Source organism: Carex rostrata, chromosome 12, assembly GCF_964058835.1.
Source record: "Carex rostrata chromosome 12, lpCarRost1.2, whole genome shotgun sequence".
NCBI classification, from domain to species: Eukaryota; Viridiplantae; Streptophyta; class Magnoliopsida; order Poales; family Cyperaceae; genus Carex; species Carex rostrata.
In genome coordinates this window covers 8,576,428-8,602,298 of record NC_135929.1, presented here as the reverse complement: position 1 = coordinate 8,602,298, position 25,871 = coordinate 8,576,428, and the positions used below count along the sequence as shown (strand labels likewise).

The following is a 25,871-nucleotide window of genomic DNA, read 5'->3' as shown; positions in this document are numbered from 1 at the left end:
TTTTTTAAATTAGATTATTCATAATAATTTATTTGGTGTTTGGTTAGTTTAGAATAGTTAATATAGTTAATTCAAATTTTTTGTCTTATTATAATATATTATTCGTAAGAATTTTGAGATTTGGTTATTCTTATTAGAATATATTTTTTAACTCGGTTTTTTAAAAAAGGAAACGACTAACAGTACTCCCGTATTAGTCCCCTAAATGTCTCCCGCACTAAAAGACAAACAACTTTCAACAGGGGACTACTAACTGACTCCAACATCTGATATGGAGGTATTTATACTCTGAGTTAATAGTCAAAACGTATAATATTCATACCTACGAATGTATAGTATTCATATTTATTATCAAAACCATTCGTCATGTGTAAACACAAGCTGGAGGGGACCAGTAACGACCAAGGGGACCGCTGACGTCTTGTGACAGCCTAGATTGGGGACCGCAACCGTCTGAAAACGACATTTGTCAAGATTGGGGACCATTACAGCGAATCTATATATTATTCATATCTAACTAAAGAAGTATTCATATCTAAAATTACGAAGTATTCATACTGACGATTACGAAGTATTCATACTGACGATTACGAAGTATTCATGCATGTTTGAAATAATTTATACAATTCAAAATTCAAAGTTAGACCCTTCTTCTTGAACACCTTTTTCTAAGAAATATTCATATCTAACTAATGAAGTATTCATATATAACTAATAAACTATTCATATGTTCCACTGTGACAACATTCGCTGGGCTAGCATGGACCCCCCTCCAATGGTGCACCACGCTCTTCCCGCCGAATCTTTATGGTGCAGCACTCTCTCCTCGTCGGATCTCGACGGTGCACCACGCTACTCCTCGGCGGATCTCGACGGTGCACCACGCCGAGAAAGAGAAGAGGTGGAGGCCGTGAAGAGCGTGAATATGATTTTGCTTTTTTGTTGATCGGAAGAGAGAGAGAAGTCAAACACAGTTGACTTTGCATATTAATGACAATAGATTGTTAGAATGACTAATAGAGGACTAATCAGTTGGAACTAAAATCTTTACTCTTTAAAAAAATTCTAAAATTCATAGTATCGTATTTACCTGCAAGTTAAATTCACCAATTTATCTAATTTATTGCGTTCTTTTTTATTAAAACTTATTTTAATCAATAAAGTTTTCATTTGTATACTTTGTTAAAATATAAAAAGATGTAGCTTGTGTAAGAAAAATATTAGTTGTGTTTTCTAAACCAAACAACTGCTTGTTGGTAAAAATAGCACCTCTTTCTTCAGTTATCTTTCCCCCAATCAGAGTACTCAAGTACAAGCGCAGAGGACAATTGAAATGGACGGCCTAGATTTACTCTGAGCGGGTGCTTGCTCGGGATGACGCAGTGGCAGTATTATTTGTGCTTTGAGATTCGTGTCAAGTTAAAAAGAACAATTTTGGACCATCCGATTTAATTGTACTCAGTGCAGTAACCTGAGGGGATGTGAATTAGGAGCAAAGGTTGAAATAACTTAAATATCTTTTCTATGGTTATATTAGTGTTGTAAAAAATGTCCGTTTAAGTCAATTAATCGGCTAATTAGTCGTTGGCGGTGATCAAACCGTCATGATTTTTTCTGACTAATTGGCCAATTATTTTCAATTATAACTGATTAATTGTTTGACAATACCATTTCTGTCCGACGATCGCATACTGTTATTTACAACACTAGATTATATCTAACACTCGCCTCTTCCGTGAGACGGGTGTGATCAGAAACGGGTTTCTCTGAAACGCTTCATTCTCTCTTTCTATGTTGGTATGACCAATTGGAGCAAACCCATATAACCCATTCAAAGAAAAAAGTTTACCAGAACTAAAATGATAAAAATGTCGTGATTAATATTTAAAGCACGAAAAAAAATAAGATCAATTCACCTCAGTTCTCAGCTGAATCCGCCACCATATGCAGAGGTGAAAACAGTGTGGAGAATATCCGATCCGTATGCAAAAAATTAGGCGTGGATATCCGTGTGAATATGCATACAAATATGATTTTACGTTTCAATTATTCATATCCGAATAGTATGTATATATAGAGGTGGGTTCCGATGCCTCATCTTTTTCATACCTCATATTTTATATCTTTGTTTTCAAAGTCAAAATTATTGATCCGAACAGTTCAACATAATATTTATATTATAAAATATGCATGAGGATAAAATTTTATATTTTTTGAAATATTTTAACTATTTTTTAAGATAGGTACAAAATCGTTTTTTTTTAAACTGTTCAAAAAATAATGATTTCTACCCATCTTAAAAAATAGTAAAAAAATTTCAAAAATTATAAAGTTTTATTCCTAACCATATTTTAGTATATATATCATGTTGAACGGTTCGGATCGATAATTTGGACTTTGAAAACAAAGATATAAAATATGAGGTATGATAAGGTATGAAAGATATGAGGCATTGGAACCCTTCTCATATATATATCATATAGTGTTAAATTTCGTTGGAGGTCACTAAATTTTGTCATTTCGTCACTTAAATTTGATTTGTCCCTTTTTAGTCACTTAAGTTTAATTTGTCCATTTTTAGTCACTCAATTTTGTCATTTGTCCCAATCAAGTCACTCTATACTTTTCCATCAAAAATGCTAATGGAATATGCTCATTTCGTTAGTATTTTGAAATGAATGAGTATATTTCGTTAATATTTTGGATGGAATGAGAGTATTTCATTAAGATTTTGAACAAAAATGTATAGAATGACTTGATTGGAATAAATAATAAAGTTGAGTAACTAAAAATAGACAAATCAAATTTGAGTGATCAATTCGTGAGAAATGACAAAGTTTAGTGACCTCCGGCAAAATTTACTCTAATATATATTATGAACAGATTATGTTATTCGCTGCTATTATGAATTTTAATATGTTTTAATAAATACTCGATTCTATCCGTATTCATATCCGTCTAATATTAAATATGCCTCTGTATAAAAAAAAATATATATATATATATAATTTTACCATCGATCGCTCTGTTTTCACCACTAGGACAACATCATCATAAATTAATAATTAAATTTGTACATTCAATAAAAAATGATTCACAGATTTTTTTTTCAGTTGCTTAAATAAAACAGCTTCTGAATAAAACGGAAACACATTGTGTCCAACATCTATCAGATTCAGATGAATTTTGCTTCCGTTTAATTCATTTTAAGATCCATGCTGTTGTAAAAAAAGTCCGTTTAGGCTGATTAATTGACAGATTAGTTGTTAACAGTGGTCAAACTATCATAAATTTTTCCATCCAATCAATTAATTATTTCTAATTATAGCCGATTATTCTCAATTATTCCCGACTAATTATTTACCTCATACTATTACTTACGACACTGCATACGATACGTCTCGTTATAAGTATTCGCATGCACTCGTTTCAATATTTTCTGAATACAGTGCAGAGTGCAGACCAATATGAAGCTAATTAAGTAATTAGACTGAAGCGAAACCATCAAACTCGAAATTGATGGAAATAAATCTGCTGTTATTCTCAAATCTCAACCAATAACATGTTCCTGTTATTCTGATCTCAACCGTTCAAACTTTCCAAGAACGAATCTTAAAGAAATAAGTTTTGCATGCACGAATCTCAAATAATAGTAACGGTTGGGTTCGAAATAACAGGTTCCTGTTATTCTTTGGGAATAACAGCAGATTTATTTCCGAAATTGAGTCGGAACTCGCGACTTCCTATTCGAAGCTTCCAACCGTTCTACAAAATAAAAACGATAAATAGCGAAGAAAGTCGGGATCTCTTGGCGGGAAAATTAGCGCCAAAACACGGGACTTATTCACCTTCCCTCTTTTCCCCAAACCCTTCTTCCCTCCTCCTACTCCACAACTCAATCCTAACCATCAGAGAGAGAAGCCGAGAGACAGATCTCCTACTCAATGGCGGATTCAGCTCGCCGAACTCGCACCAGAGGCCCCGGCTCGGAGTCTTCTGCACGGCTGGCTGCTCTCGAACGTCTCAAGGCAATGCGGAGTGGTGGGGCCCGCATGGCCCCAGTTTCAGTCAAGATCGATGAGCCTATCTATGAGACTGTCTCAGAAGAAGCCTACAAAGAACTGGTTGAGAAACGCCGTGCTGACGGCGAGTCGTTCATTGTAGATGATGGGGATCTTGGGTATGCCGATGATGGCCATGAGGAAGACTGGACTAAAACAGATGGTCACTCGTCAGAGGATGATCTGTCGGATGCTGATGGAACACATGAGAGACGTCCGAGGAAGAAGAACAAGCCATCTAGTTCTGGTGCTGTTAAGAAACTCCCGGTGCCAACACCTGTTATGAAAGAGAGGCTTTCTACCATCTTTACATCTGCAGTTGCTAAGAAGGGGAAAGGATCTGGTCCTTTGGATAGTAGTGTATTGGATTCAGTTTTAGCTGAGGTGGCTCCTGATGAGAATGATTGGGAGGAGAGAAGGTCGCGTAGGTCTAGGATTTCGGGTTTACCTTCTGCTGTACAAATTAAGGCTGAGTCACCAATAATCGGTTCGATATCTTCCAAGATTGAAGTGGATTTGCATGAAGGTCATGACATTGGTGGTGAAATTGATGCAAATATGAACCAAGAGGATGAGAACTTGATTTTGGGAATTCCTTCAGAGAAGGAAAAATCTAGTACAGAACAAGCCATGGTGAAATCAGATGTACACAAGGAGGTGAAAGAAGAGGCAGAAACTGATCAAAAGGGAGAATTTAAGTCCATTGTCAAGATAGAAGTAGATAAAACTGAATGTGTGGAGAGAAATGGAGAGGCGGGGCAGAAAGGAGATGAGGTAAATTTGTCTGAAGCTAGAATGGCAATTGATCTAAGGCCCGAGAGCGATGATAAGTCAGAATTTGAGCTCGACTCTGACAAATCGCTTCCTTTCTATATAATTGATGCATATGAAGAGCCTTTCAGTGCCAATTCAGGGACAATTTATCTATTTGGGAAGGTAAATTTTTTTACTTTCTGCTTTCCCTGTTTAATTACAAAATTGTCTGTTTATATTTGTTCTGGATTGCACTTGACAAAGAATACATGTTTACCATTCAATAAAATAATTAAAACCAAGTACCTGATACCGGTCAGGTAGACCACTGATATGTGGTGAGTGGTACAGTGTTGAACTATTCCTGCACAATAAGCAATCGATCTATTTTGCAAAACAATATTTGTTATTTTCTACTTTTTTGTTAACCCTTTCAAAATTTATGCAATTTACTTTCTAGTTTTTTCATTATTAATGCCCAAAGAGAATACAATGGTTCCTTTTCAAATTTCTACTAAACTGCTCTCACAATGGATGACTTTACAATCCTGTTCCATCCCACCTCAACTTTAATATGCAATTTTTTCTTTTTCAGGTGAAAACAGGAAGCACTTTTCAGAGCTGTTGTGTAGTGGTAAAGAACATGCAAAGATGTGTCTATGCCGTTCCATCAAGTACAATTTTCCCACGTGAAGCCATAGAAGATTTAAAAAAGAAACATGCTGAATCTGGTGGCGATTCATCTCCATCTTTTCGAGCAGCTTTGCAAGTATGTATCATGTTTATTCCATCGTTTCATGACATCCTCAGATGCCGTTTAGGAGTGATAATTCTCTGAAATTCCTGCTTAAGTAGCGATGTTTAAAGTTTGTATGAATGGAACCAGGGATTTTTTCACTTAAATCTTAATATGGGATATCATAGGTCTGTGGTTTGCTGTAACTTTGAGTTTGTATATTGTTCAGGATATGGCATCAGGGTTAAAGGTGGAAATTGCTGAACAGTTGTCTGAACTAAATGTTTCTACCTTCATGATGGCACCAGTAAAGGTTCGCTATTGCACCTTTTCCTTTGCATAAGTTTAGTTTAATATGCTTGTATTACTCCAATTTTTTAAAAAAGATCTCTCGTCAATTGATGTTACAGAGGAATTATGCATTTGAGAGGTGTGACATTCCTTCTGGAGAACAGTACGTTCTCAAAATCAGCTACCCTTTTAAGGTGCAAAATCAATCTCTCTCTTTCTCTATCTATCTATTTTGAAAGTTCATGAATTTTCACAGTACTGATTTATTTGCAGAATCCACCACTTGACGCTGATCTCAAAGGAGAAAACTACTTTGCATTGTTGGGGACCCATACCAGGTAATGTAACCACTTTTACCTCTGATCCAATTTTATTAAATTTTTTTGTAATAATGTTATTCTGAACTAGAGTGAAATTGGAGTTTGGGGGTCCTATTTAGTGGAAGCACCCAAGTGGGACCTTTTACACCACAACACATTGGTTATATTACTATTTCATGCTAGCAACTTATACTGCAAACTACAAATGAGTCCCTTCAGTTAATAAAGTAAAAAAAAATTGCCCGATAAATCCTGAGTATTACCTCGCAACTCTGCCAATTTTTTTTCATTGAAAGTTATATGCACATCACTGTTTTTGAAGTCTAACACCATTTTAGTATTGACTTATAAAGGATGACTTCAACATTATTCTCTCTGTCATTTTAGTGCTCTTGAGTTATTCCTGATCAAGAGACGCATCAAGGGACCATCTTGGCTATCAATTTCAAAGTTTGTTAGCTGTTCAACTTCTGAACGGGTAAAATTCTCATCTCCTGTCTCTCTGAGAAAATTGCAAGAAGGTGGTATTTAGGACTTTGGCACACAGTCTATATATTGGTAAAATTTACTTGAGAATAGAAATGTACATGAAAAATCCAAAGAGGTGCATGCACATAAATGAACATTATTATTAGATCCAGTTGGTATCTTACTGAAGCTGTCAATAGTAAAGGACAAAGGTTTTTATTCTAAACAGGTGAGCTGGTGCAAATTTGAGGTAATTGTGGATTGCCCCAAGGACATATCAGCCTCTTCCTTGAAAAATGTGCCACCTGTTGTTGCAATGGCAATCAACCTGAAGACAGTCATCGGAAAGAACAACACACATGAGATTGTCTCAGCTTCTCTAGTCTGCTGCCACAAGACCAAAGTGAGAACCTTTCTTTTTTCCCTTTAAGTTTCTTTTATACTCGCTGTTGTGATCTTAGGTTTGCAGTAAGTAGCTGGAAGAAGTGAGAAGCACAACAAATAAGGTCTTATGTGGATTTTTTTTGTGGACTTTTGCCCAAATGAGTACTTAAATTTCTCTGGTAATTGTCTTCAAGCATGACCTTATTCTAAGTGGGATCAAACTGGTCTACAAGTTAAATTGCTCTTTACCTTGTGGTACAACATTTAATTTAGTTTTCTCAAATGTTTGTTATGTTTTTTGTTTTCCAGATTGATGCACCCATGGAAAATGAAAAGGACTGGAAGGGGGTTATTAACAGCTTTACTGTAGTACGAAAGATTGAAGGTGGCATCTTTCCCATTGGTTACAAAAAGGCCTTGTCAGATTGGAATTCTAGGACAGGTTATACCCTTGTATTAGAAAGCAGGTACATTATTCCCCTTTTCTTGAACAAGACTTCCTTCTGTTAACTTAAGCTCTAATATAATTGGTAGGTGCTCATGAGTTGCACTATTTTTATTTTAGCGGTGAGCGTGCTATGATAAATAGATTGATGACTGAGATACACAAGTTGGATCCTGATGTGCTTGTTGGGCACAACATTTCTGGTTTTGACCTTGATGTGCTTCTCCATCGAGCTCAGGTCTTGACCTTTTCTGTTTTCTTTTCTTAACTCTGTACCAGTCAGTTTTGTTCTTGGATTTCATTACCACATTAGTCTTTCTGATGATACTTTACCATGCATCATAGTTGTGGGCACCATCGACTATTTTTTCTATTTTCTTTCTAATTTAGTCCGGTTTACTTTGTGTTTGCTTTCGTTCATTGTTGAATTAGAGTTTATCTGAGGTTCTAAGACTCAAGGTTTTGTCAAATTTAAATATGCCGAAGGCAGAGCGATGCAAGTAGTTAGTGTTATCTGTCAACCCATTATTTTTATGAGTTAGATATCCGAACTAGGGTTTGGTTTGGTTCTACAAGGTGCATAAGTTTCTTGTAGAAGGTATAACTTTCAACCCATAGTGGAAGGCATAACTGTTTTATTTTGTGTTCTTTTACAAATTATGCAGGCTTGCAAAGTGCCAAGCAGCTGCTGGTCAAAGATAGGCCGATTGAAGCGATCTGTCATGCCAAAATTAAAAGGAGGGAAATCCATATATGGTTCTGGTGCCAGTCCCGGTATCATGTCTTGTGTTGCTGGTCGCCTCCTATGTGACACCTACTTGTGTGCTCGTGACCTCCTAAAAGCAGTATGTGAAACCTTGATCTCAAGGCTTAATTGTAATTTCAGCTGAAGTTTTTGTTAATTTTAGAACATTTAGGCAATTATAAAGCTACTGGGCAAACTGATTCTGCAGCGTTGTTCAATTTTGTTCATAGAGCTGACACTGTACCAATCTAACTCCAAAACAAGAGACAATCCTGGATCCTGTTTATTATGACGCTGCTAATTCTCGAATTCATTAAACTAGAATAAAAATGTATTTAAAATTAGTTGTCTATCTGGTTTCTTAGGTGAGCTACTCTCTGACAGAACTCTCAAAGACAGAACTGAAGGAGGAGAGGAAAGAGATAATGCCGAAAGATATCCCCTCTATGCTACAAAATTTGGGAGAGCTTCTTAAATTGGTACCATACATTGAATGGTTTTTCTTTCCCCGGTCTGAAAGTTCAATTTTTATTTTAAGATTAGCTAATGTTGAGCTGTTCATTAAAACAGGTCAAGTATGGAGAATATGATGCAATGCTTTCCCTGAAATTGATGTTCAAGCTTAGTGCTCTTCCTCTTACTAGGCAACTAACAAATATTAGTGGAAATCTCTGGGGTAAAACTCTTCAGGTACATTTTACATGCTTGTTATTTGACCTTTTTTTTTTTTTTTTTTTTTTTTTTTTTCTGAAGGGAGGCCAATTTCTAATTCAAATATACACAACTACGTTACTAAATTAGTGTTTTTTCCTATGATATGGAACTGCTAACTGCTTTTATGAGCAATATACTAATATGTATTAACATGTATGTGTAAACATTGTAAATTTTTACCTGCTAAAAATGCAAATGAGAGGAGAAATGAAAACAAACCAGCTGAATCCTCACCCCCTCCTCCCCACAAACCTAAAGAGGAAATATTAAGGCACAAGTACCAAAATTCAAAAGAAGGTTTACTTGGACATTTTGGCTATAAGTCAAATTTTCAATTACTATCAGGGTGCCAGAGCACAACGGGTGGAATACTTACTATTGCATGCATTCCATGGGAAGAAGTTTTTGGTCCCTGATAAGGAAGGCATGCGAAACAAGGAGTCAAGGCTGATTAATAAGAGAAAAGCAAATGGTGCAATAGAAAAAGGTGAAAATGCTGATGAATTGGAAAATAATAATGAAATTGATGTCGAAAATATTGATCAAGGGAAAGGGAAGAAAGGTCCCTCTTATGCTGGTGGCCTTGTTCTGGAACCCAAAACTGGTTTATATGACAAATGCGTGCTCCTTCTTGACTTCAATAGTCTTTACCCTTCCATTATCCAGGTAAATTAACTTGAATTATAATTTTGAAACTGATCTTTAGATTTAGTAAGACTTGCAATGACAGGGCCCAAGTTTGTCTATTTGATATTGTTTAGCTCTTTTGTTAAAAAAAGGGGAAAAGTTACGGGATAACAAAGTAAAAAGAAGAAAATCATCAAGATGATGCAAAAATATAATATTTAAAAAGCCTTAATAGCTAGCTAGTTGTATATAAATAAATGGGACTATTGTAGTAATTTAATTAATCCATAAATTTTCCTTGGGTATAATTTTTTTTAACGGTGCCAGGAATTTAATATATGTTTTACTACCGTTGAGAGATCGGCTGATGGTACAGCCCCTAGTTTACCTTCCACAAGGGATACAGGTGTTCTACCTGAGGTATATACTTATTTTACAATTTTACTATGATTTAGCTCTTTATTCATTTGTCTTTTATTAAAAATAAATTACTTCTTCCTATGTTGTCTCTTTCTCTATTAGTTATTGAGAGACCTGGTAAGAAGTAGAAGGGAGGTTAAGGAGCACCAAAAGAAAGCAAAAGGTGTCAGATGGGATCAACTGAATATCCAACAGCTTGCACTCAAGCTCACTGCTAACAGGTACATTCTAAATACTAACATTTGTTTTTTTATTATTAGGATTGTGGGACAAAAGAGTTAAAAATATTAATGTTATACTGTCTTCATATGGTTTTCAAGAACAACCTTTACAGGCAAACTCAAAACTAAGTCTCCACAATAGTTGTCTTTAATACTGTTATGGTTAAACTCTTACGAAAGTATTAACTACAATATAGGAAAAAGAGCTTCTCTAAAATTTATTTAATCATCCAACTCATAGATGCGCAATCCTTTTTGCAGTTGTACTGTAATTTCCACTTGATTTAGAAAAGGCTGCTGCTGTTGGTTTGGCTTTTTGTTTTTTGCTCTATTTAAATTATAAAGAATATATACCATTTTTTTTTCAATATTCTTTGTGCAGCATATATGGTTGCTTGGGATTTTCAAACTCAAGATTTTTTGCCAAGCCACTTGCTGAGATCATAACACTACAAGTGAGAACAGCATTAATTTTCTGTTTATAAACCTTAATATACGTGTCACAATTGGTCCTCTGAAGTTCTTATTTCTTTATTGATGCTATCTCTAGGGAAGGACAATCTTACAAAGCACGGTCAATCTGGTTCAAGATAATCTAAGTTTGGAGGTACTTATATTTAATTCTCTTTCTTTCTCAGAATTTTGTAAACTACCTAATTCCTATCAGTACTAAGGTTTACCAGTTGGTGCTGGCATATTATTTGGAAGTTTAGTCAGTTTTCTAGTACATGTTAATATTTTTCATGTCTTGTTCTTCAGGTTATATATGGTGATACTGATTCTATCATGATAAACACTGGGCTTGATGATGTAAACAAGGCATATGACAAGGCTAGAATGGTCATTCAGGAGGTTGGTCCATTTTACTCAGCTTGTTGTTTTTCTGGTGTACTTATGCTGGCACATATGGGTCTCCTATGAGATTGATTTGATTTTTTACTTACTTTTTGATGCTTAGAAGAGACCCTAATGCCAATCTCAACATCAAACATATATTTATGACCTTCAAGTTCCTTACTTTTTACTATTTGTTAATTGATGTAGGTTAACAAAAGGTATAGATGCCTTGAGATAGATCTTGATGGTTTTTACAAGAGACTGTTGCTTCTCAAAAAGAAAAAGTATGCGGGCATTAAGTTGCTTTACCAAATTGATTACAACCGCGGGGTTCGCATAACAGGAGAGGTATATTGAGTACTATTTATATTTTTTTCCTTGGGATTGCTATTCCAGCTGGTCTGTTTCAATAATTACCTGACAGATTCACTCTTGCAACCTTACCTAACTAGTTTATGGACCGTGCAAAAATATCTTATTACAATGGTCGATGTATTTGGTAGGGTTTTTAATCTTTTTATGTGGTCAGTAAAGTCTGTTGACAAATAAAAAAAATCCATGTTGAGCAGAAAAGGGAAAGCAAAGGAGTTGACATGGTAAGGCGTGACTGGAGCTTAATATCGGCAACCATTGGTGACTTTTGCCTTGATCGCATTTTAGAGACTGAGTATGGTTTTTAAATTCATTTGTTCTTACACCAGTACATATTATGCTTGGTATGGTTCAACTAGTGCCAGTGGCAATTTTCAGAAACAAAGGCAGATTAGCAACATTCAAACTTGTTACATGTTAATTGAGAGAAAAACCAATTATGGTCCCTTCAAATTATTCTGATTTTTTACTTTGTTGTTTAATATGCATTAGGACTTCTTCTGAGGAGGTAATAGAGAAGATCCATGCTCATTTAAGGGATGTCCGAGTTCAGCTTATGGAGGTTAGAGATTACATCACATACTATAAGTTTTTGAGTGTACACTCTTATTTCAGACTCTTATACCAATTTTGTTTACCCTAAATCATCAAAATATTGGGTATGAGTCTGCAAAGCAAGAACAGTTTCATTTTCTCATCCAAATTATTGGATATGGTAAATATCTTCTGTATTATTGTACCTCTCGCCATTCTTTGAAGGTAACCAAATCATCTGTTAGTTTGTACAGAAACATTTTTGTGCTTCATAAGGTAGCCTCTCGCCATTATTTCATGTGATTGTAGGGTATGCATTACATATTGCATTTCAAAGGATATAAACAGTCTACTGTCACCATGCAGGGTTTTCATTTAATTTTTTTTTTGTTTTGTATTATGGTCCTTTAGCTTATTGTAATTAATGTTTTCTTTCCATGGATCATTGGCTTTTCATCAGGACCAGGAGAAGATGAAAAATGGAGAAATAGACCTCAGGAAGTACGAAATCACAAAAACCCTCACAAAACCTCCAAAGGATTATCCAGATGCCAAGAACCAACCTCATGTTCAGGTCAGGCCTCACCTGTGCCAAATCTTCAAACCAGCACACATGAAATAAATATATTTGGTTGAAAAAGTAAAGATTAAAAAGAGACTCTTTTTGTTGTAAAAAAGGTGAACTAGAAAAAAGAATATCACCAATACTGATGCAAACTGATACGGTGATCTTTTTTAATCTTTAGGTCGCACTGAGACTTGAGAAGAATGGGGACACCCGATTCTCTGTTGGTCAGACAGTTCCTTATATTATTTGTATCGAGCAGGTACATTTCACTTTTTCTCTTTTCTTTCTACCCTTTTCCCTTTTTTCCTTCTCTTCTTTAGGGCTGCAATGAGTGAGTTCGGACGAGCTGGTCCCAGTTTTAGCTTGATTTGATTATAAGTCGAGTCTGAGCTTGAGTAATATTTTGTGGATTTTATAATAAAATTTGGACAAATATTACTATCATACCTAAAATAACAAGCATGTCATGTTATATTAATGGCTAGATACTTTAAATTGGTATAACATAGTTACATATCGACCTATTTGAGGTCGAGTTTGAGCAAGTCAACAAAATTGATTTCGTGATCTAGCTTGAGCTGGCCAAAAATCTAATGGAGTGAGCTCGAGCTAGATTCAAATCGATCTTGAAGGAGCCATGAGCCATAAGTTTTTCTTGCAATCCCTACTCTTCTTATGTAAGATTTTCTGAATTTATTTTGTATGTTTTTGTCAATTTTTTAACAGGATGCAAGCTCAGGCCCTTCTACTGGCATAGCCCAAAGAGCCAGGCATAGGGACGAGCTGAAAGGAGACAAGGGAAACTGGTTGATTGACATCGACTATTATCTGTCTCAACAGGTTCATGCTTCTTTTAACTTCAGGAAAATTTGCAGTTACCCTTGTTTAATGTTGCTTTATACTTATTTGTTATATTACATTTGTCAGATCCATCCAGTGGTATCACGGTTGTGTGCCTCAATTCAAGGAACCAGTCCGGCTCGTCTGGCAGAGTGCCTGGGTCTTGATTCATCTAAGGTACAGTTGGCCCTTAGATTTGTTTGTAAATAAACTAAAAATTGTGGTTCTTTCTCTAATTTTTTTTTTTTTTATAATTCATATGTAGTTCCAATCAAGAGTATCTGAAACATCAAATCAAGACCCTTCCAGCGTGTTATTATCAGTAACTGATGAAGAAGAAAGGTTTACTTCAATAATAGTACCTCACTGTTCATTATACATACTACACGAGAACATCACTGGATTAAAGGATGCCTGAAATTTGAATAAAAAATGGGAAAAAACAGAGACCTATTTGGCTACACCTGATAAAAAAAAAAATATTTGATAAACAATCTGACAAGTACAAAACCCTGTAAATAGTTTTTATTTTCTTTTAGTGAACATTATTATTATTAGGCGATTGCCTACTACAAAAAAGATAAACAATCTGATAAATGAATTACTATGGTACTTTGCTCTTAGTTTTTATTCAGCAGTTTTATATGACTGGCTCACTAATAGAAATAACTTCTGATGGTCTGACCTGGTAAAATTGACACGTCCAGTTTGGGCCTGGTCAATTGGAGTCAGGAACAGCCAAATGCCCCCCACCCCCCAGCTTTTTATTTAAAAAAGAAAAATACAGTCTAACTGATCCGGTTGACCTGACCTGTAACCCGACGAGTTTGAGTCGACTAAATTAAATAAATAGGTACTGAATTTAATTAGGATAACTAAATAAATTTACAGGTACAGGGCTTGTGAACCTCTTCGTCTGTCATGCCCGAGCTGTTCTGCTACATTTGACTGCCCAACTGTATCAAGCATACTCACTACCAGTAGTGGTGGTGGTGTTGGTACAGAGAATGATACCAATCACAACTTTTGGCACAGAATGAGGTGCCCCAGATGTCCAGCTGAAGCAGAAGGGTGTTTCATTTCTGCTCCTATGCTTGCTAATCAGGTTGGAAATATTTTTTTTTTTTTTTTTTTTGTATTTAATAGAAAAATATCACATCTCTTTTTTAAAGCATTATGTGATGCACACCCTTGTAACATAAGATAGCATTTTCTTGTCCTTATAAGGGATCATTGTCTGTACCTTATTTATCTTGATTTTTTTTATTACATAATCTTTGATCAATTTCATATTTATAAAATTAAAAATTTCCAACAAGTTCCTGCCAATATGTTCTGGTGAGTATATGCTATTCATGGCTAAAACACGATTCCTCATGCCAAGATGTGAATAACTTTTGTTTTCTTTTAGGTCAAGAGGCAGGCCGATAACTTCATCTCTTCATACTACAAAGGGCTAATGGTGGTATGTAATTGTCACAACTGATTGGTTTTTTATATATTCTAAACTCTAAGGATAAGTAATTTGTATCTGTTAGTACCAAAGTGGTACTGAGAGGTGATTCAATGGGTTATTTAACACCAAAAGAAATTTCACATGAAAGGGCTCTAGATGCATCTCCCTTGATACCTGCACAATCATATATGGACTAACAGAAATGTCACATTTTTTCATTTTATGTTTTTTTAAGTGTGATGTGGAGACGTGCAAATACACAACTCGAAGTGTGAACCTCAGGCTAGTTGGTGATGCTGAGAAAGGAACAGTGTGCCCAAGGTATCCTTCTTGTGATGGCCATCTGATTAGACAGGCAAGTTCCTTGCCTCCATTTCTTGTTAATTTCAATTCCCTTTTTTTTTGTGTTTGATACCATAAACAAATTCTAATTTTTTGGTAATTTATTTTAATACAGTACACTGAAGCTGATCTCTACAAGCAGCTCTCGTACTTTTGTTTGGTACTGGATGCTTCGAGGTGCCTTGACAAGGTTTCCTTCTCCCCAAGTTTAAATTATCATTTTTCCTACTAATTGTCACCTCTTCTCTCCCCTTTCATTGTTTGCCTCTTTCTAGTACTAGAAATGTTTTATCAACCTTTTTTTGTACTAACAATAAGAAAAATCTTTGATATAATTGAACAGTTGGATCACAAAACAAGAGTATCATTTGAAAGGCAGTTGGTATCAATCGGTCAAGCTGTTCGTTTAGCATTGGAGGAGATAGAGAGAATGCTAGATCGGTGTGACTATGGATGGGTCCGCCTTTCTGACATTGCTATCTCTATATGATTTGGCATGGTGATTTTACATTGAGATTTATCATCTTTTCCAGGTGCAGTAATAATACCTTGTAATCAAGGCAAGGTGTGATTTAATGGTTAATCGCTATTTAATCACCATTTCACAGCAAGGTATGACAGCAAGGTTCTTTCAGAAATCTTTAATGTCAGAGGGTGTAAAAAAACTGTTTAATCAGTTTAATTACAAGTTTAATCTTGTTTAACTTGCCTGTATTGTACAATTTAACAACTGATCACTAGTTTGCTTTAGAAATCTGTAAAAAAAAATCTACCTCGTTGAAAGAAAATAACAGATGCATATATATTTTTAATATTATTTTATCTAGGCGAATTAATGTGTAATGTTAAATGCGTCAACAATCACATCTCAGTGATAAGAGGTAAAATGTATAGATGATTTGAATAGGTCTGTTTTACAGGAAGTATAAATGCAGATAATATTCAATTTTTTCTGATCTTTAAACAGGTATTATGCTTGTTTATAACTCTATTTATTTGAATGATAAATGAAATTTTATATTTTAAAAGATGATTCATTTTATTCCCTGTATTAAAAAAGAGAGGAGGGATCAAGTTATAATAATTTTTGAGTTAAAGTTATCACAACTATTTTTTATATTTTTAAAGTTCAAATCATCGATCTAAACTGTTAGATGTGATCTCTACAATAAAATGTGCTTGGAGACCAAATTTTACATTTTTTGGAATTTTTTTTACAATTTATTAAGATGGGTATAAAAACTAATCAAATTTAGACCATTGAATTTTGTATCCATCTTAATAAATAGTAAATTTTTTTTAAAAAATGTAAAATTTGGTCTCCAAGCACATTTTATTGTAGAGTTCACATCTAACGGTTTGGATCGATGATTTGGACTTTGAAAATGTAGAAAATGATTGTGGTCACTTGTTGTAACTCAAAAATTGTTGTAACTTATTTCTCTAAAAAAAATGTACCAATGATAAAAGTTCCTTAAAAGGTGATATTTGTTGTGCTTTGACTGTGAGGCACATAAAATCAGCATCTAGCAAGAACATTCAGCTTTCTTTTTCAAATGAAATGTTATGTTTTAAAAGATGATTCACTTTATTCCCTATATTTTACAAAAAAAAAATATACCAATGATAAAGTTTCTTAAAAGGTTATATTTGTTGTGCTTAGAGAATGCGAACAATTTTTGAAATAAAGAAAAAATATCGCCATAGGAGCTACTTGTCCAAAATAATTCATACTTTGTGGTGCGGGGAATCCAAATGAATGGTATAATTTTTAAAAGTTTTTTGTGCAAGATTCACTCTTTAAATATACATGATTTGTCGGTAGGGGTGTAAACGGATATGAATAATCCACTCTGTATCCAGAGAATTATCTGAATTCGAATTAAACGGATACGGATAATTGAGGATACAAATACATATATTTTTTGTATATGGTGAAATAATGGCAAATACATATAATTTTATGAAAGTGAATATTCGTATTCGTATCAGTAATTATTCAAATATGAAATTGCTCCCAATTGGCTCCGACTTTATTGCTCCAGATATAGGTTATATAATTATCCCATATTCATTTCAGTCTTAGTAGTATAAATGATAATATGATTTGATTTTCAATTTAATATCTTTTTCGCTAATGATGGTGCTACGATAGTATTATTTTCTTTCATGTTTACCTTTATTTCTTCTCTCCATTATTTTTCATTCAAGACTTTAACCGTAAATGTAGTATGCTTTTAGTCTATGTTAAATTAGTTTTAGCTATTGTTTCAAGACAACAACAAGGCACTCTTTTGTATTTTAAAGTGTATAACTAAATTATCCGACAATTATTCATTTCATAACTGTATTCGAATCCGTATTCGTAGATTATTCGCTCCGTATCTGTATCCGTTTAAGGTAGACTTGATTTTAAATTTTGATATCCGTTTACTATCTGTATCCGTATCTGCTTAGCATTATCCGCTCCGTTTACTATTTGTCGGATTTCGGTTTTCAAACGAAAACAAGATGAATTCTTTACTGGACAAAATCTATTTTATCGGAGTGAAATCTTTACCCAATAATTTTTTTTTCTAATAAAATATGGACTCAATTTAGAACTGAAAAGAATAATATATTTTTTAACCGTAATAAACAGGAGAAGGTAAATATTTCATGGGTTAGTTAGGACCTTGAAAAAGAAAGAATAGGAAAAAAAAACTAAAGGGTATATATACAAACTTGTGCCTCTTTTATTGGAAAACCTTTTGCCAAAACGAGGAGTCACTAGGACTCAACACTAGTATTGTAAATAATAGTATGTGCTCGTTGGACGGATTGATACTACCAAACGATTAATCGGAAATAATCGGCTATAATTAAAAAAAATCGGCTGATTAATCGGAAAGATCTGTAACGGTTTGATCACCGTCAAGTAGTCAGCCGATTAATCAGTCTAAATAGACATTTTTTACAACAATGCTCAACACAATAATGGCCAAGAATATTTATTGGTCTATTAAAGAAGAGGGTGGTCTTTGAAAATTTGCCAAGAAGGGTGGAAAAAGAGAAGATTCCAGTCCGAGGTCATTGGAAGTTGGAAATTTCCAAAGATTTTTTTCGGCGTGATTCCAACTGATCTGTCCAAGTGATAAGAAAGCAAAATATGAAAACAGTATATGAATCTCTTGGTAAGTGCTTTTCCTGCATGTGGAGGTGCTTGCAATTCAAAATAAGGGAATAGACGAATAATAGATACCTTGGTCCAGGCTTTTTGGGTGGATTCAGTAATCCCACATCTCATAATAGAAGACAAGAGAAGTGAAGCATTTTTCTGATGTTGTCTCAGAATCTTTGCTTCATTTCTCATCTACCTCTTTCTGTTCTATATCTATCTTTTTTTTACTTTGCTTATTCAGCAGAGTTATCTTGCCACGTTGACTTTATCTCCCCCTTATTACTGAAAATGATACGAATTTCATATTTCACTGTAAAGAGCATCTCCATCAATATAATTGATTAGCAATTGCAAGACAATAATTGTCAAATTGAAAATAGCCACTAATTGTAAAATAAATGCATTCATGAAAGAGTAGTAATTGTAAAATTTTACTTTTTAAAGAATAGTAACTGCTAATTTTCTTAGATGAAAGTGCTTTTGAAAGGGTTTGATATTTTTAAAATAGAAATGAAACTGCCAACAAGGACTTTGCAATTGCATTTGCAAGTCATTGGGGACTGAAATTTTTATAAATACCCAAAAAAATAAAAAAATTACCAAATCTACCTACCTTTTGAAAGTATTTTGATTTATACCCCTTCCGGTTACCAAATAGCTGGATTTGGAACACATTTTCACTGACTGGGTAACCGGATGCATGCAAATTGTTGGGTTACTGGGTAACGGAAAGACAGCATTTGTTGGGTTATTGGGTAACCGGAAATAGAGTTGGCTTACTCAGTAACCGGAAAGGTGATTTTTTTTATAAAATTCAAAACCGGTTTTGGTCCGGTTCTTGGGTAACCGGACATGGCCAATATTTCCGGTAACTCAGTTAGCGGAAAGAAATCCAGTGGTTTGATAACTGGTTTTGTAATCTGTCTATAAATTCGAAGCGCATCTCAGATTACACTCAGAGAAAAGAAATCACACTCAGACGGAGATAAAGGCTTTCCTCAGACAGAGAAAGGAAGAAAAAAAAGTAAGATTTTTTTTTATAATTAATTTGTAAATTATTTAATTTCTGAAATCATGTTAGTTATTATTATTTTTTAAATCTCAATTTTTTCAATTTTTAACTATCTATCTTTTTCTGAAATTATGTTAATTATCTTTTATACTAATTAGAATATTTTGAGCTCTGTGACATACATCGCAACTCAAACAATCAAACAATTCAATAAAATACAATGCTGATTAATTAATGAGCCAATATGACCTATTTAAGTGCTACATGCTGTGTGTGCTATTATCAGCCAAATTTTTTATAAATACCAAAAAAAAAACTAAATTACGAAATCTATTCAATTTTTGAATGGTATTATAATCGGATTTCGATTTAATTTTTGAAATTAGTTATTATTTTTAAAAAAATAATAGGCCTTCAATTTTTAACTATCTATCTTTTTTTGAAATTATGTTAATTATTACTTCTTTTAAATATCAATTTTTATAACTGGTTTTGTACGTAATCTGCTATAAATACGAAGCACACGATCACATTCAGACGAAGAGAAAGGAAGGAAGAAAAAAAAGGTAATTTTTTTTTATAATTAATTTGTAAATTATTTAATTTCTGAAATTATGTTACTTATTGTTTAATTTGTTATAAATTGTAGTTTATTATTTTTTTATAATTAATTTTATTTAATTCATTGTTTAATTTGTTATAAGTATGTACGATGCCGAGAAATTGTTTAACCGGACCAAAACCGGTTTCGAATTTTATAAAAAAAATCACCTTTCCGGTTACTGAGTAACCCAACTCTATTTCCGGTTACCCAGTAACCTAACAAATGCTTCCTTTCCGATTACCTAGTAACCCAATAATTTGCATGCATCCGGTTACCCAGTCAGCGAAAATTTATTCCAAATCCGGTTATTTGGTAAACCGGAAGGGGCATAAATCGAAATACTTTCAAAAGGTGGGTAGATTTGGTAATTTTTTTTTTATTTTTTTGGGTATTTATAAAAATTTTGGCATTGGAGATGCTTAAGAATTTTTCCTAGATGGAACCTACTAAACTAAAATAATATCAAATAGTCGATCTGATCCGTTTAACATGAGTAATTTTTTAGATAGTAAAAAATCACTTGATTTAAAATTTCAAAACATTCAAAAGTAGTGATTTTCTACTTATTTTTAAAAAATAGTTGCTTTTTTAATGTAAAATTTAGTTTGTAAGTACATCTTTGCATGGACATCGTGTTGAACGGTTCATATTGACTTTTTGAATTTTGAAAACAAAAATATTAATTCATAGTATAGACTAATCTGTACTATACATATACATAGTAACCTCACTCTTGTTTTTATTTGAGTATTTCATTTCAAATACATTAAACTAAAATTTTCTAAATATCACACCGAATCAATCGGATTAGTTTGAACAATTTTTTTTTCTAGAAACTTTGTATTCTTTTGATTTACTATAATAATGGTTTAATTACAATTCAAAAGTAGTAATTTTATTGTCATCGTAAAAGGAGACGAATTTGAAATAAATTTTAGTGTTGTTACATAAATTTCTTCCTCAACAAGAGGTTTAAAGAATGACACCTTATCGAGACTAAGTAGTTTATTGTACATATTCAAATCCATGACTACAGGGAATGTCACCATGTTTGTCTTTAAGTAATATTCCGGTGACAGAGGGAGCGTATCTATTAATAAATAGTGAATGAAGTGAGCAATGGTAAATTCTTAGGAGAGTGTTAATTAATTTGTTTTTAAGGAGTATCAGATTTAGCAGGAAAAGTGGTCGTAGAGAATATGTTAGGTTTTATAAGTATCATGTTACAATTTATTTTAGCTGTCAAGAGTTGTAAAAATTAATGGAGCTTTCAATTATTATCATAGTAAAAGGTCCAAGGATGAGATCAATGTAAAAAGAAAGGTAAAAGAGAAAATATTCTAATCAATAATATATTCTTTTGGTAGAATCATGCATGGGGTTAAATATTCCCGCATCGACTCCTTATCATAAATCTGATCAAATCTTACGGATGGGATGTTTTTGGGCTTGGTTGGTGTGGGACCCACATCGATCCTCTTCTAGTTATATTGCATATTCGTTTGTCAACTGAAAACGAGACATGCTATTTTGAGCTTTTTATTCTGCAAGAAAGAAATAAATAAATAATGAACAAATTGCCGATTTTTTTAAATACCTTTCAAAAATAAAAAAAATAACAAAAATATCCTGACCACCTCACTATAGGGCAGTTTGCTATAATTTTTTTTTTTAGAGATTATTTAGTATGTATAAAATGATTTTGATCTCACTGTTTTTTTTTTGCAAAGTTATGTAAATTCTAATCCGATATACTCCTTTAGTTTTTATTTTATTTTATAATTTATCCAAGCACAGAAAAAAAAAATTACATATTTGAGCAAGGTTTTCGTTGTATCTAAGTAAGATGCTGGTAATGACTAGTATCCATAAATTGAGATATTTTTTTAGAAAAATAAAGAGAAATGATTTTGTTCCACCAACCTCAATCTTTCAAACATCTCCCAAGTTATAGTACTGTCTTTTTCTGTTTTTGAACTTCCTTATGAAATCTCTTATCTTCCTTTCTCTCCGTCTCTCCTTCTCCACATCTCCTCCACTGCTTCTGTCCCCTCCCCCTCTTCAAAGAAATACTTCAAAGAAATATGTTAGGTACAAACACTTAGAACAAGTATTATATTTAATATTGTATATATGATGATGTATAAATACTATCGAGCATTGAAATGAATACTTATAGGCACCAACTAGTGTTAGCTGTAAAAATATTAAAATTTGATAGAATCTATTAGGTACAAACACTTGTAACTATTTAATGTTGTATGATGAAGTATAAATAATTGTGAGTGTTAATATAAATACTTACAGCGCCAACTAGCGTCAGCTGTAAAAATATTAAAATTTAATAGAATTTGTTAATGTACAAACACTTGGAATGAGTACTATTTAATGTTGTATGACGAGAGGTATAAATGCTTATGAGCGTCAATATAAATACTTGCAGGCGTTAACTGCGTCAGCTGTATATGCGCTAGCAATCTTCTAGAAGATGGTTCTGGTCAAAAGTCGGTAGAATTGAAAGATTTGACTGAAAAATTATCTGAAAGACTATTATGACGTTACTAAAAAAAGAAAGAAAGAAAGAAAAAGAATATTGAATCTAAAAACTATTTTATGGACGGTTATAATGAATTGTCAGCATCTAGTAAAAAGATACTTTATGGACAGTTATAATTATTTGTCAATGTCTAGTAAATACTAGCTAGTGTGCTACTTAAATTTTAAAATCTCTACTTGGTATGCTCATTCGGTTGTTACTTAAATTTAAAGAATGATTAAATTTCTTACTAAATGTTATCTTTATTTTATATTTCATTTAACAATTTAAGTCATGATTTAAATAATTTGTCTGAAAGAGTAAGATATTGAGAAATAAATATATGTGTATGATAGTGGGTCCTATATGTGAAGTAAGTATGAAATAAGTTATTCTGCATGACATTATAGTTTAACTTAACTTTGTTATTACTCCATCTTACTCATTTTATTTTACTTCTTGTTTGACAATTTAAGTATCATTTTCACCCAAGGTTCTAAAAAGCGATTATTGCGTCATAGCAGAAAGACTAAAAAAAAAACTATTGCGAATAGCGTAGCTATAACGAAAGCTATCATGTATATATATATATATATATATAGATAGAGAGAGAGAGAGAGAGAGAGAGAGAGAGAGAGAGAGAGAGACTAATGTGCATTCAAATGTATATGAGCCGAAATACATACGGTCCAAATTTGACTTTTCAAAATCCAAACGGTCGATCCGAACTGTTCATCTTGTTCTCCATATTAATATGTGCTTGGAGACCAAATTTTACATTTTTCTGAATTTTTTTACTATTTATTAAGTATTTTACAAAGTTATTGATCCAACGGTGGTTTAATAAAACAGTAAAATCAGCAGCCACCATTGAATCAACAATTTTGTAAAATACTTAATAAATAGTAAAAAAATTCAGAAAAATGTAAAATTTGGTCTCCAAGCACATATTAATATGGAGAACAAGATGAATGGTTCGGATCGGCCGTTTGGATTTTAAAAAGTCGAATTTGAACCGTATGTATTTCGGCCCATATACATTCGAATGCACATTAGTCACTCTCTCTCTCTCTCTCTCTCTCTCTCTCTCTCTATATATATATATATATATATATATATATATATATTTTATATTTCTACTAATTATCAATATTATCTCAAGTCTCAGAGAATAATAAGTAACACAAAATTGATTAAGGAATTAGAATATTCATATTGAACCAATACAAAGTCCAAATTGCTATTCAAAATATCCCTAAATACTAGTATAAAATATCTATCTTTTTTCATTCAAAATAACCTAAGCATCATAGCATAAACTATATTTTTTTCCCTATAAAAAAAACTAAGCATCATGGAATAAACAATCTATCTTAATTTTTCTATTTAAAAGCAAAACCAATATGGACCTTGAAAATTGATCTTTAAAATTAATTTTCAATTTAGGCATTTATATAAAAGCCTATGTAGCATAGTGTGCGCTATAACGTGTAGCGTTTAGTGCAGATAGCGGACCGCTATTACCGCTATAGCAGTCATAGTTGAAATAACACACTTTTATTCCATAACTTAGCGTTCAAGGTTCGAAAACACTATAGCGCACTATTTAGAACATTGTTTCACCTTATACTCCACAATCAAACATGCCCTAACAGTGCTTACTTAGATCTAACAAATTCAGATGATTCACATGGATAAATCAAATGAACCAACTTAGGAATTTCCTTTATCATCATGAGAAACAAAAATAGAGGAAATATAGATTTGGTTCTCCTTTGACCTTGGCATCTTTTTTGAATGCTTTTATTTGCAGTGAAAAAGGTTTTTGAGGCCTTATTCATCCTTTTCTTTTACAATTTCATCTGACCATCAGAAAAATATCAAAAAATGAGTACAAAGACAGTTCTATTTATTAAATTACATAGGATAATGATTAATCTGTTAAAATTAGCTATGAGTGTGCATGGGTCATTTAATTCCCCTCCATTTCTTCACTAAACGGACACATTTTTATGCATCACTTAATTAACATGCTACTACTTTACAATCAACATATATTGCATGCTTTAATGCTCATTTTGAGATATATGTTTAACTTTAACATGACACAAAATTGAGTTGAAAGAGGATTTACCTCAAACTGGTGCAATGAAAAATTAACACTACAAAAATCTGTCACTGTCCACGAGAGTAGAAGTTTTTTTTGCCGAAGGTATCTTCGTAGATACTTCTGTCGACAGGTAATACCGATATATTCAAAAATAATATTTTTCTGTCGGTGTACCATCAGAAATAATCACTTTTAACCGTCACGGAGAGTGGAGACTAGGTTTTAGTCTAGTGGCAAAGAGAATGCTCTGTGTGTGAGAGATTACAGGTTCGAAATCCGGAAAAGACAATTTTTTATAGATATTAAATAGTTAGGTGACTTGATGACCAAAAACAAAAAACTTCTGTCCTCATTGGTGTGAGAGAATTTTTAATTCAAGTAACAAATATATATTTCACTATAATAATGAGATAGCATCCGCGAGAGTAAAAAGTGATTATCTATGAGGATATACCGACAAAAAAATGTTTTTTTTTTCTATTAGCGACGGTATACTAACAGTATCCTGTCCCATTCTTGTAATTGTAAAAATACCTGCTTAATTTGTCCATCCCATTTCTCGTTATTTTTTCTCCTATACTTTAGCAAAGAGGAAATTAAAGATCCTAAAGATGCAAAAATACAGATGCATGTTGTTCCCTGGCTCCCCCCAAGGAACCCTTCTTTGTGCGGCTCAAAAGTGCTTACGTCACCCTTATTCCCCTCCCCCCTGCTTTATCCCTCTTGCAACCAATATATTCCATATTATTCTCTTCCCTACCCCTGGGTACCTGGCCCACCAAATCACCCTCTCCCCTCTATATAAACATGCATATCAACAAATCTTTCAACAACCTCATTCTTAACTCATCTCCATATATACATAGCACTTAGATACATACCCATATACAACAAGTAATTAATGGCTTCAGCACAATGGTCGGCGAAGGAGAACAAACTATTCGAGAGGGCATTGGCAGTGTATGACAAGGACATGCCAGACCGTTGGTACAAGGTGGCACGTGCCATAGGTGGCGGGAAGACAGCTGATGACGTCAAGCGCCACTATGAAATACTCATTGATGATGTCAAAAAGATCGAGTCGGGCCGGGTGGCTTTCCCTAATTACAACTAGATAATTAGGTTGGTACATACATAACTATTTTGTTACTTTAAACTTGTTCTTTGCTTTTTGTTTACTACCAGGAACAATATGAAACAGTGCATAGTTAAAAAAAAAAGAAAAAAAAGGTGATCATATATAATTATGTTCTAAAATGTACTTCACATATATACTGGTTGTATGGTCGGATATATATATAGACGAGAGAAAATA

General features: G+C 33.3%; 1 protein-coding gene across 1 annotated transcript; it reads left to right on the top strand.

The window, feature by feature from the left end:
* Positions 1-3,810: 3,810 nt before the first annotated feature.
* On the top strand, positions 3,811-15,935 carry ICU2 (DNA-directed DNA polymerase). Its single transcript, XM_078311949.1, has 31 exons — positions 3,811-4,997; positions 5,410-5,583; positions 5,780-5,863; positions 5,961-6,035; positions 6,115-6,179; positions 6,549-6,639; positions 6,859-7,032; positions 7,323-7,480; positions 7,579-7,696; positions 8,124-8,303; positions 8,569-8,682; positions 8,774-8,893; positions 9,263-9,583; positions 9,872-9,964; positions 10,067-10,185; positions 10,568-10,640; positions 10,736-10,792; positions 10,945-11,037; positions 11,230-11,370; positions 11,592-11,689; positions 11,887-11,956; positions 12,389-12,502; positions 12,675-12,755; positions 13,223-13,336; positions 13,424-13,513; positions 13,602-13,678; positions 14,228-14,441; positions 14,748-14,801; positions 15,028-15,147; positions 15,250-15,324; positions 15,478-15,935. The coding sequence occupies exons 1-31, from the start codon at positions 3,945-3,947 to the stop codon at positions 15,622-15,624; spliced, it is 4,557 nt and encodes a 1,518-aa protein (XP_078168075.1). The 5' UTR covers positions 3,811-3,944; the 3' UTR covers positions 15,625-15,935.
* Positions 15,936-25,871: the final 9,936 nt, after the last annotated feature.